The 12,912-nt window shown below is 53.3% G+C and overlaps 1 protein-coding gene across 1 annotated transcript in view; it reads left to right on the forward strand.

Annotated features, from left to right (window-relative positions):
- Positions 1-435: 435 nt before the first annotated feature.
- The window catches only part of Hs1bp3 (HCLS1 binding protein 3), a 29,698-nt gene continuing 17,221 nt past the window's right edge, over positions 436-12,912 (forward strand). Inside the window, exons 1-4 of the mRNA XM_050141928.1 lie at positions 436-563; positions 3,352-3,517; positions 7,261-7,468; positions 9,888-10,104. Of these exons, the coding sequence (XP_049997885.1) occupies positions 532-563; positions 3,352-3,517; positions 7,261-7,468; positions 9,888-10,104 (623 nt within the window). The 5' untranslated portion in view covers positions 436-531. The remainder of the gene's footprint in view (positions 564-3,351; positions 3,518-7,260; positions 7,469-9,887; positions 10,105-12,912) is intronic.

A 12,912-nucleotide genomic window follows, 5' to 3' on the forward strand; every position in this document is an offset into this window, starting at 1 on the left:
GTTTAGAATGGGACAGGAGGGGAGGGTGCATTAAAACCTCTGTTCCCGCCTGTGCGATGGCTCAGTGAGTGAAAGCGTTTTCTATACAAGCTTGGTGATTCCACCCGGGAATCCATGGCGCGGGGAGGGGGAAGGAGAGATAAACGGGAAGGGGGAGAGGGTGATTGGTTGCATAAGTGAAACCGACCCCAGGAGAGGAGAGAGCGCTTTTGCAGTCTTTTGCAGCGAGCTGTAGGAGAGCAGTTTGAGGACTAGCGGCTGCAGTCCTATCGCCTTAGAGGCCTATGCATGTACTGGGATTAAATGGCATCAGGCGCCAAGTTTATGAGGTGACTATGGGGCATCTGCGGAGGGCTGAAAAGCAAAGCACCCCACTACCCCGTAGGCCACGGAGGCTGCGAGGTGCAAGACGCGCCAGCAGGGGGCGGGCCAGAGCCGGGGAGGTGGCGCGGAACCCGAGTTGGGCGGGGCCGGAACGCAGCGACGCTGGAGACGCCCGGTCCCGTGATCTTTTACCCGTCCGCAGCCAACATGCAGTCCCCGGCGGTGCTTGTCACCTCCAGGTGAGCCAGACCCCCGACCCTTGCGTCCCGGGCACCCTAGCAACCTGGCGGTTTATTCCGGTGCACCCCACTACCCTGCGGGTGTGGTGGCGCGCCATCTAGTATCCCTGATTTTACAGACAAGGAAGCTGAGGCCAAGCACTCATCCAAGACTCTAGAAGGGCCTGGGACTGGCACTGGCTGAGATAGGGGGCCATTCCCTGTCCTTGCGTACTTGGGGGTCATTTCTCCCGATCCCCCAAACCTTTCAGTACTAGTTCTGTGTGTACCAGCCCGACGCTAAGCACCAGGGACTAGGTGAATCAAACAAGCTGGTCCTGCAGTGGATACCGGCACCGGGGTGGCTGGTGCTGCGGGGGGGAGGAGGGGGAGGGGAGGCCGTAAATTCCAGTTGCCCTGGAAACACTGCTGCTGTTGGGCGCCACCACGTAAAGCTGAGACCCTGACCGTTGGCGCTGGAGAGAGGTCATGAGTTTCCGCATTAGGGCCAAAGGCAGTGCTCAGCACCCAGAGCCACACCTAAGGGACCCAGCTGGGAGAGAACTTGGGAAAGCTGGAAGGAGAATGGTCCTACTTGTACCTCGGGTTTTAAGTAACTTTAAAATGGCGAACTTCAAGGATATTCGTATACTCTGCCTTTGCTCTCCATACATAAATTATTGTGTAAATGGACATAACACCCACAGGTTCAGCTATAACTCCCAGCTCCCTGCCTCGAAATGTCTAATTCTGTACATAACCCCTGTTGTTGGAAGCTTTTTGGTTTGGTTAATGAGGCTTCGGCCGCATCTGCACTAGATCAGGTATCCCTGTCGTCCTGTGAGTTCTGTCCTTTCACTGAGCCTCAGTTTCCCTCTCTGTAGATGGAGGTTCCATATAGACAAGTGTAAGCATGGGAGCAGTACATGTCCCTGTGGGCCACACCAGGCAGACCCATGGCCGTGAACTTGGTGCTGGTGCCTAGGAAGTGTAGTGGTGGCTTCCCTCAGTAACTGGTGTTACAGAGAGTGCTGCTGGTGGTGAGGGCAGAGGCCATTCTGATAGTCACAGTAGACCCTGGGAGCTTGCCTTCAAGTAATGCTGACACCTTTGCAAGTGCTGAGGTGGCCTTGGACCCAGGATCAACTGATGTTTCCAGCCTTCTTCTGCTGGACATCTCCCAGGCTTCATGCATGCATCCAACCAGCAGGTGCATGGTTTCCCAGAGGCCTCTTCTGTGCCTAATACTGATCCAGTTTTTTTTTTTTCTTTTTTTCCCCGAGACAGGGTTTCTCTGTCCTGGAACTAGCTCTTCTAGACCAGGCTGGCCTCGAACTTACAGAGATAAGTGCTGGGATTAAAGGCGTGCGCCACCACCACCCAGCTGGTCCAGGCCAGATCATGCTAAGCTGTGGGCAATGGGACCCTAGGGACCTGTAGTCACATGGCAGTTGAGCGGCTTGGTTTAGGACACAGGTGAGCATACTGTGGTCCTGAACCATGCTGCCAACTACTTGCTTTTGCAATTTCTGAAGGAATTTTAAAAAAGAAGGGCGTGCCTGGCAGTGGTGACACACACCTTTTCCCCAGCACTCTGGAGGCAGATCTCTGAATTCACAGTCAGCCTGGTACAGAGTTAGTTCTAGGGCAGCTAGGGCTATTACACAGAGAGCTCCTGTCTCGGGGAGACAGAGAGAGAGAGAGAGAGAGAGAGAGAGAGAGAGAGAGAGAGAGAGAGAGAGAGAGAGAGAGAGAGAGAGAGAGAGAGAGAGAGAGAGAGAGAGAAAGGTGAAGTGGGTACCTTTCGGCAGGCCCTGCTAAGGTATGCCACTAAGCAAGTTAGTGCAAGGGGTTTGTTGGGGGCGAGGAATAGTGAAAGAATGAACGATCGGCCGTCTTGAAGTGAGAACACGAGAAAGGCAGGCAAACAGCCAGAGAGAACAGACTAGAGAGGTGAGAGAGCGAGCTGTGCCTGGCGGGCACTTTTAAAGGATGAGCATATCACACAGCTGACAGAAAGGCACCTGGCAACAGGTGATGGCATAACTGCCTTGGCAGGGGGGGGGGGTATAACAATTCCAGTTGTACAAGAACGTACCCAGACCGTGCAGGTGTTGTCTGTGACTGCTTTGTGTCTGTAGGCAGAGCTGAAGAGTTGCAAATGAAGTAAGATAGCATGCAAAACTTTAAGCTAGTTAAGATCTGCCCTAACCAACCTCAGGCTTGCTGGGTGGTGGTGGCGGCTCACGCCTTTAATCCCAGCACTCTGGAGGCAGAGGCAGGCAGATCTCTGTGAGTTCGAGGCCAGCCTGTTCTAAAAGTGCTAGTTCCAGGACAGGCATCAAAGCTACACAGAGAAACCCTATTTTGAAAAACAAACAAACAAACCTCAGGCTTATGATTCAGATGCTTATGCTGTCCAGGGACCACATCTTGAGAACTCTATGTCTGGATGAGGTTGTGTTCCCAGGCTTCCTGCTCTGGCCTGAACTTAATGGTCAGGAGTTTCAGGGAGGGACAGGGGAGTGTAATTGTGCCGATAGGGCAGAGTTGCCTGGACACAGGGCTGAGGAAGCACAAGTGGGCTTTTCTAATCCAGCTCAGCCCTAGGTGCGAAGACAAGGAACCCAAGCCGGAGACGTAGCGATTCCTACTGGCCAGTTCGCTCAGCCACTGGGGTCAATACCACAGGGGATAGGAACAGAATGCGGAGTTCAGTTCCTGGTATAGGTGGCTGACCAACCTGCATCTCAATGGCCAAGCCTGCCGACTTGAACCTGATCTTGACCTGCCTTCCTTCGCTTTATAGGCAAGTTCAGAATGTCCACACAGGCCTTGACTTGACCGTGCCACAGCACCAGGAAGTGCGGGGCAAGATGATGTCCGGCCACGTGGAATACCAGATCCTAGTGGTGACCCGGTTGGCTGTGTTCAAGTCTGCCAAGCACCGGCCCGAAGATGTTGTCCAGTTCTTGGTGAGTAGAGGGCCCTAGCCATGATCCTCTGAGGGTACCCAGGCAGGGTGTCTGCCCTTCAGGGTCCAGTAGCATCAGCGTGCTGACACTTCCCTAGGGTCTAGAGCGCTAGGCTGTGGGATGACTGGAACATCAGAGTAGATCCATACTGCGAGTCCTCGGGAAGGCAGACTTGTGAAGGACATAGATGTGACAGGCGCACAGGGGAGACTGGGAATGTGTAGAGGTGCTCCTAATATACCTTGGAGAGAAGAGACGACTCTGGAAACTTCCTGGAAGACTGTGTTTTAAAGAATAGGTGGTCTTAAGCCGTGGTGGCACTTGGAGGCACAGGCAGGCGGAGTTCTTTGGGAGTTCAAGGCCACCCTGGTCTACAGAGTGAGTTCCAGGACAGCCAAGGCTACACAGAAGATCTCTGTCTTGAGAGAGATGTGGGGGGAGGGTGCTGATCAGCAGGGGAGCAGTGAAAGGTGTTCCAGAAAGAAGGCAAAGGAGCTGGGAAAGGGGCTGAGAATTTGGAGCCTCTGAGCGGTTGATCATGGTCTTGGGAGGACACAAGGGTGGGGGACAAGCAGGACACAGCTGGACCCGCACTTGTCTTGCAGACAAATCATTTTAAGCAGAGACATGACAGTCCCATCTGCCTTTAACCAGAGAGTCTAGTAACAGCAAGGCATGGGGATCAGAAGACCAGGAGCCTGGCCCTGGGGACAACACAGAAAGCAGCCAGGCTGGAAGCTGCAGAAGCAGTAGCTGGGGCGAGGAGAGTGTGCAGCTTCCATTGTCAAGGTCAGCAACACTGACGAAGAGCAGGTTCGAGACTGGTCAGTGCGCTATCCACCCATTGGGTCGACTCAGGAAGCCCAGCATAGAAGTGGGCCGGGCCTGAGACATCAGCTTGGAAGTCTTGTCGAGAACTAGGAGTGGATAGCACCGAGAAGAGCCGAGGAAGAAAACCTGGAGCCAGCAGCAAGCCAGCAGCAGTTGAATCTGGCATCAGGGCAGAAAAGTGAGGCTGGGTGAACAGAGAACTTCAAAAAAGGAATGCTGTGTTCCCACATTTATTTACCCTTTGGTCCAGACCTGGTGAGCAGGAAAGACTGGATCAAAGGATAAGGTTAGGGGAACCAGGAGGGCGCAGCCTGCTGCAGGTTGGTTCCACAACTCCAGGCATCCGAAACGAAAGGAAAATGATGAGTGTACAGCTCTGTGACAGCGAGGGACCAAGTTATAAGGATGATGTAAGGGGTAAAGAGATGGCTCAGAGGTTAAGAGCACTGGTTGCTCTTCCAGAGAACCCGGGTTCAATTCCCAGCACCCATGGGGCAGCTCACAACTGTCTGTAACTCCAGTTCCAGGGGACCCAGCACCCTCACACAGAAAAACACACAGGCAAACCATCAATGCACATAAAAAAAAAATAGTGTAAGTCACAAATCTTTCCTTCAGGGACGTTCCACAACCGTGCTGTTTTTCATCTGCCTGCTCCTTAAACCAACTCCTAGGTCAAACCTAGGGACCTAGGCAGAACATGAGCCAATTCTGGGTCTGCCGTGTTGTGAGAGTGGATCCCCTCTCGGAGGCCGTTTGCAACTCCTAGTAATCTGCCTGACCTCAGATTACCTGAGTTCAGTGCACCCACGCATTCAGAGCCGAGCAGACAGAAAGGGAGTGAGTGATGCCGGGGCCTGACGGAGAGGCAGCATCTTGGGGACACTTGGGGTGCCAGTGAAGCCTGCTCTGTCCTGTACGGAGGACCGAACATTAGGGCAGGGTGAATGAAAGGTCACCTGGGACACTTTCACATGCCACACTAGTGCTGCTTTGCCCCAAACAGTGATGCCCACGCCCCGTGGAAAGCATGCTGGGGTGCGTCCAAAGCGTGGGCATGCGCGTACAGGCTGGTGCAGCGCTTCGCAGATCTTGAATACCTAAGAGGGCAAAGGAAAACTCATTTGCCGTGGAATCCAAGGGTGTAGCCCAGAGTTATCCCCCTGGGATTTTATGAGTTAGCTAAAAGAATTCATATTTCGTGTACGTTCCTTAGAAGGATATATACTTTTTAATAAAAGCAAGCATTTAGTTGCTAGCCATGGCATAAAGCCAGCCCCCCCCCCACCGGGGGGAGGCACTGTATCTGAGATCTGGCAGCCTCAGGTAAAGTATGACTGTGCCTGTAAACCCTGATTGCACAGTCGGTGTACACTTACCAGAGGACCGTGAGGTAGCATCACTGTCAACCCAGTGCTCAGCAGTGCTTGCCACACACAGTCACCGGGTATTTTGGTGCTCACACTTTAGCTCCCTGTCGCTTTTGTCACATTTGCTGGCAGCTTGATGTTCTGCCTGGAACACAAGTGGGTGAAGGAGCCGTGGACGGTGCCAGAGCTTCTGAGACTTACAGCTCACACTGCCTGTTTTGTGGGTCTGGAGCCTGAGCTTGCAGGGAGCAGTTAGGCCAGCAGGGGGTGCTCACTCCCCACTGTGGCTTGGCTGCCACTGCAAGAGCCTCAGAACTCAGGAATTCAGGTAGGAACCTGAGAAACTGGTGCCCTGGGGATCCTCTTACTCTTTCCTCGAGAGTTCTTCCCGGGAAAGTTCCAGAGCCAGTTTGGAACTATAGGCAACAGCTTCCTATCCCAGAGGACTCCCAGTTTGCAGGGTTCTGAAGCTCCCTCATTGCCACGCTCACTGCACAGCCAGCTCCTGGTGTCTAGGACCTTGAAATGGTAAGCTGGTTAACGAGCTGTGGACCACACCCTTCCAGAGTCCCAGTGATGGCACCACCCTCAGTCCACAGTCACACACCTGTGTACATACTTCAGACGGTAACGCCAGGTCTGGGGGTGTGGGTCATCCATGACTTCATCCTCAACGGTGACACATATGTCCTGTGGAGATGGGTTTACCCTCCAGGGAAGCACCAACCAGTCCGGGACTGAGGAAACCCAGGGTGCTGGGGAAGGCCAGGGCATAAGGCACGTGACTTTTATCTGAGCTCGTATGGATTGTACAGATCCCAGTACAAGCGCACAGGGCTGTGGCTACTCACTGCATGAAGCCCAGAGCCAGCTAGAGAGTTCCGTGTCAGCACATGCGTAGCAAGAGTCTATGGACAAGCAGTGATCGCTAAGCTGTGGGGAGGTTCAGAACTGGGAGGAGGTGGATAGGGCGATTATAGTCGATCGGGTAGCTTAGCCTGTGATCTGCAGTAAGCCGAGTGCTGCCTTTGGAGACTCGGGGGACACCTGGTGGCAGCAGCAGGCAATGTGTCACCCATGCGTCAGGGACTCCTGCTGAGCAGTTCTTGGCTCTGCCCCATGCAGGACAGGCCCCACCAGAAGGCCGGTTCAAGTCAGAGGATGATCAAGATGTCTGTGCTGTGAAAAAGTGATTCACAGTGCTGTCGCAAGATGGCCGTCACCTGCCAGGTGCCGAACTCACTCTGGGCAGGCTCAGATAGACCAGAATAGGTGTAGGTCGTGGTTATTTGCAGGACACGTTAGGTCCCTGTAAAGGGCTGTACACAGAACCTGCAGCAGTGCCTTAGGCCTCTGCACTCCTGCATCCTTCCTTTGGGACTTTAGACCTCTCTGGGAACCAGAGAGTGAGGCTGGGGGGCAACAGCAGCATAGCTCAGCAGGGCATAGGCAGGCCTGCTCCGGGCACATATCTGGTCAGGGTGAGGAAGTTTCTTACCCTTGGCTCTTATCTCAGGAAACCACATACTCCTCTCATTCCAGGTCTCCAAAAAATACAGCGAGATCGAGGAGTTTTACCAGAAACTGAGCAATCATTACCCGGCAGCCAGCTTGCCCCCGCTGCCTAGGAAGGTCCTGTTTGTCGGGGAGTCTGACATTCGGGAAAGGAGAGCCATGTTTGATGAAATTCTGCGCTGTGTCTCCAAGGATGCCCAGTTGGCGGGCAGCCCAGAGCTGCTAGAATTCCTAGGTACCTGAGGCTTTGTCCCGTGTCCCTGAGGTCTCTGTAGCCCAGAACCCCACCACCACCACTGTGACCCAGTGGGCAGCCCATTGCCGCCCTCCATGCCCTGCAAGCTTTAGCAAAGCTCTTGGGCCTCAGTGACCTCCTGGACTGGATGGTAAGAAGGAGCCCCAGTCCTCAAGGAACTAACCTCCAGATGCCAGCAGGTATTCATAGAGGGACCTCGCCATGGCCTTCCTTGCCATCTCATTATATATCTATCTCCCTTCACTTAGACACTTGCGTGTGCACATCCCTCTGCCTTCTGCCAATCAGACCTGGCAGCCTGTGACATCCAGAGAACACGGTGCCTCCCCACCCAATCTGCTGACTGGGTCCCCTGTGGATATCACCATCAGCCCATACCCCACATAGAGAGTATGGGTGTGATCTGGCACTCCTATAGCCAACTCCATGGACCTCAAACTCATCTTTATAGTTTCAGGACGCCCCCCTTCCCCTTCCCTCTTTCATCAGTGTTCTCAATAAGAAAAGTAATTTACTGATGGAGATTGGGGGTATATGAACTAACACACATGAGATGCTTCAAACAGAGCCTGTTATCCAGGGGGTGGTATTTTAATACTGCACCCTCCAGCACTCCTGTCTGCTTAAATCCCCCTGAGCGAGCATCTGCCCTTCATCCCTGGATGATGGGGCCAGGGCACACCTACGTCTGGTGCCTACCTCTCTCTCTCTCTTCACCCCCTCCCTTTTCCCGACAGCCTTTTTAACTTTGCTCTTTTCTGATCTCATGGATCTCCACTTCTATGGTTCTATGGGACGTAATTCCCATAAACCAAATGTGAAAGAAGAACCCTTTTTAGGATTTTTAACTACTGAGTGATGTTTGTCCACTTAAGACAGAGCTTAACTATGTAGTCCTGTTGTCTTGAAACTCACTACATAGACCAGGCTGGCCTCGAACTCACAGAGATCTGCCTGCCTCTGCCTCCTCAGTGCTGGGATTAAAGGTGTGCACCACCATGCCTGGCTGAGTGATTTCTTTTTAAGTGATGGTACCCACTTTTTGGTAGCCTGTTCATGTGGAAATGAACAAACAGTCCAAACCTACGCTTCTCAAAGTGTCCGTGGGGGAGGACTCTCTGTTTATCCCCAGGCTTTCACAGACAGATGTGCTCACAGATATTACGTGTGCACATGCCGCAGTGATGCCACGCCTCTGTTTCTGGGGGCTTGCTTCCCCTTTCTGAACTGATTTTACCACAAACACCTGCCTTTCATGCTTTGAGAACTGATGTCAGCCCAGTTGTCCTGGGGTGGTCGCGGTTTGTTCTGGACTCTCCCACATGCTCACCGCACTCATTCGGGTAGAAATCTGATCATGCAGGCTCCTGGAGTTGTCTGCCTATGGTGAGGTCAGCAACCTTGAGAAAGAGACGGTCCCGCTCAAGCCTCATTGTACACTGGCTGGTGTGCTTCACCACCGGGTTTGCTGGGCACTGGCCTTGCTGTTTCTGTGGTAGAGCTGACTCTGAATTTTGTGGCATGCTGTCCCCTGGCATGACACAGCTGCTGCTCTCTTGGATTCTTAGCGGCTGTGATCACTAACCTGTTTGTGAAACACAAAAGATGGGTTTGTTTACTTTCCCTCCTGGATGTTGAAGGGACTCAGAAGGCCCCACCTCTCCCTGGGTGACAGATAAGGTAGATGGAGGGACAGACACACTGATAGGTGGATGGATGGATCGGTGGATGGATGGATGGATGGATGGATGGATGGATGGATGGATGGATGGGTGGGTGGGTGGATGGATGGGTGGACGGACGGACGGACGGACGGACGGATAGGATGTATGGACTGATATATGGATGGGTAGGCAGGGTGAATAGAGGGAGAGAGGGATGGAGGGATGGATGGACAGGATGAATGTAGGGATGGATGGGCAGGATGGATGGATGGACGGATGGACAGATGGACAAGCTGTTAGAAAGGAGTCGCTTTTTTTTTTAAAAACATGGCCTAGCTGCTTATAAGACACTTCTGTAAGTAACCCCAGTTAAACTCGGTGCATCAAGCTAGACATGGGTGGACTCGTCCCTTTCTTCTGCAGGTGGTCCTCTATCTGGGATGAGCAGAGAGTTGTCCGTGTCTTCCTGGGCAAAGTTCACACAACACTGGGCCACAGAAATTCTGAAACTCTTACCTTCAGCCTGTTCTGACATTCCCCATAGCTAGGCCGCACCGGCCTCCCATGGTGCCAGCATCCCTGAGGGGGACACCTCAGAACCTGGCCCTCTCCCAGACTCTCAGAATTGGGCTCCCAGGAAGTTTCAGGAAGCCCTCAGATCCTGGCTCCCAAGGGTGGGTATGGAGATATCACCTGGAAAGTGGACATCAAGCTCTCATTTTCTTCTCCCATAGGAACCAGGGCTGCAGGGGCTGCAGGCCTTGCCACTAGAGATCCCTCTGTCCTGGGTGACACAGCCAGCCAGCCAGGGGACAGCGATGAGGCTTTTGATTTCTTTGAGCAGCAGGATGATGTGCAGCCGCCCACACTAAACCTGAGCAACAAGGATGTGGAGAAGTCCTTGGAGGAAGAGGAGGAGGAAGAGGCACTCGACCCCCTGGGCATCATACGGTAGGTCTCCACTGCGTCCCAGGTCCTGGGCTCAAAGGGGTCTGGGCCATGGGATTTTGAACTGGTGTGCTCAGGAGAGTTCACTCTGCTCCACCTCAGGGTTACACATACCCATCCCTTGTCAGATTCCCGTCTGTGACTAACTACACAGATAGCCCCATGGTAGCTCAGTAGTACAGCCTGCTGGACACAGCAGTACTGGCACTGGGACCTGGGTTCTCCTTCTAGCTGAATGAGTGGCAATGGGACTTGTTTGCCCCTGAACATGCTTCTCCGTCTGTAAGGCAGGGTTCCCTTCAGCTCCTCCAGGACCGTGTAGGTGTAAATCACCTGTGACAGTGACTGGACAGTGTCCCCTTCACATGCTCACACACGCTCCAAGGAGATGGAGAGGCAAACCAGCTAGGCACCCCTTTTGCTTCACGCCTCTCTGGTGCATCCAGCCAATCAGTGAGCCGCTCCTGAGCCCTGGCTACAGGGACCACCCTGTGCTGGAAATGGGGTCAGGGCACAGGCCGGAGGAGGAGATGCACAGCCAGACATCTGCCACAGTCCCCGCCCCCCCAGTGGATGTGGGCTGGGAACACAATGGCTTCCCTAATGGAAACCAGCTACTCAGCTATCCCAGAATACCTTCTTGGCTCAAGCAAAGAGCAGCTAATATACTAATATTTTCTGTGCTGAGCATAACGCTGTGTGCTTCACATGCTGTGTCTCAGCTGTTCCTTCCTTTCAAACAACAGCCCAAGGTGAAGAATGGCGCTGGCTTGGCACCGAGTTTGAGCGCTTGCCGCTGGGCCTGAATTCCAGCTCCATCCTTCAGTCGCCAAGGCTCCCTGGCTATCTGCCTCTTTCTCCAGTTTTCGTCCGTAAAAATGGGCTCTCAACAGTACCTACTGCGTGAAGCACTGCGGGGAGATGATCTAGGAATGTAGGTGTTCACGTTAGCCGTCATCATAAGGTCCACTTCCAGCAGAACCAGACCACGGCCCGGGGCACCCTTCTCCACACTGTGATAAATGGGTCTTGGGAACTTGCTTGCCATCCTCAGGATACAGACAGGGGAAGCTGCCTGAAACAAGATCCCCCGAAGAATTAGACAAAGGCATGTTCAGTGTGATGACATACAAGATGAGGTCCCCAGCATGCCACCCTTTCAGCATGGGCTGACCTCCCCAAGTGTGACATCTGGAACATGGACTGCAGGGATGTGAGCCCACCACAGAGGAGATGAGGCCTCACATTGGGCAGAGGTCCCCAGGCCAGGGGAATCTAGTGTCCCCAGTAGCCTTCAGCCAGTGTATATTGTGAGGAGGAGGGGTCTGGTCCACAAGGGACAGGCAGTGAGGATACCAGGGTGACATGGGGAGAACCCTATAATATCCACTTCTTGTGGGCCTCACCCAGCCCTAGGACCCTGCCTGGGCTTTATTTTGTTAAGAATAGGGCATTGTCTGAACTCATGCCATCTGCCGTTCTAAGTAACCAGGAGCCGTGCCAAGCTGAAATGGACTTCTGAGGCTGCACCAGCCTTTGGCTGAACAACATAGTTAGCAAAGTGGCTCCTTTTTTGGGTAGGAAAATGCTCTTGGGGTTGGCAAGTGCTGCCTTGAATTTCTTAGTCTAGTAGCAGAGTTGAGGGGCCGGTGTTGGGCGGCCAGCCTGGGACCACCTGGAGGGAGCTCTGTGCCCTTGGGGGGTCAGGGCAGCTGGCTTCTGGATTCTGGGAAAGCAGCACCAAGAGGACTCCCCTTCCTGCCAGATTTTCTCTTAAGGACCCATGTGACACCAGTTGGTATTATCAGCTCTGTCAGGAATAATAAGTAAGGTTTCTCGCGAGCTTTCTCAGTGCCAGGAACTGAGCTAATTGGCATTTGCGTGCAGGAGCTCGTGTTACCTGTGAGACAGCACTTCTGCAATTGGCTGTGACCTGCAGTCAGTGTGTGGAACATCAGGACACACGTGTACATGCTTCATATGAGACCGAGCGAGGCTTGAGAACATAGGAAACCTCGCTAAGCACACTCTGTGCCCATGCCTCCTTCATTTGTGAAAAGATCCAGAACACGAGAAACTGCTTTCTGGGGCTATTGCTGGCACCCCGACTGTCGGAGACAGATCACTGTGAGGCTGACTTTGTTTTCTGTGGTAGGACACTGGAGTCTAGAGTCAGGCGTCTTGAGCTCATTCAAACAGCCCAAATGGCAGAACTAGGGCTTGGAGCCACCTGTGACCATCTTTTGGCAATGTGGCATGAGCTGGGGGGGGGGGGGTTAACTCATGGAGAAGTCAAGACTCCTCTGAGCAGGGATTTGGCCAAAGCCTGGTGCGCTAGTTTGGTTTCTACTTATATGATTAAAGACCACGCCCAAAAGCAACTCGGGGAGGGGAGGACAAGGTTTCTTTGGCTTAAACCCCCAGATCACAGTCACTGAGGGAAGAGAGACAGGAGCTGAAGTGGAGACCATGAAGGGATGGATGCTGTGTCTCCCGGGCTTGCTCAGTTTGCTGTCTTCTCCAGACCAGGCCCACCTACTCAAAGGGGGCACTGCCCCCTGAGGACTGGGCTCTCCCACACCAGGCATTATTCTAGAAAATGCACTACATACATCCGTGAAGGCAATCTGAGGGAGGCATTGTCTCGACCCAGGCCCCTCTTCTCAGGTAACTCTAGTTTGTGTCAAGTTGACATGGATGGGTGGATGGATGGATGGATGGATGGAAGGATGGGTGGATGGATGGATGGATGGATGGATGGATGGATGGATGGATGGATGGAGTGAGTAAATAAGTAAGTTAGTAACCAGG

This window comes from Alexandromys fortis, unplaced genomic scaffold (assembly GCF_014885135.2).
Source record: "Alexandromys fortis isolate MF-2015 unplaced genomic scaffold, M_Fortis_MF-2015_v1.1 scaffold_30, whole genome shotgun sequence".
NCBI lineage: Eukaryota > Metazoa > Chordata > Mammalia > Rodentia > Cricetidae > Alexandromys > Alexandromys fortis.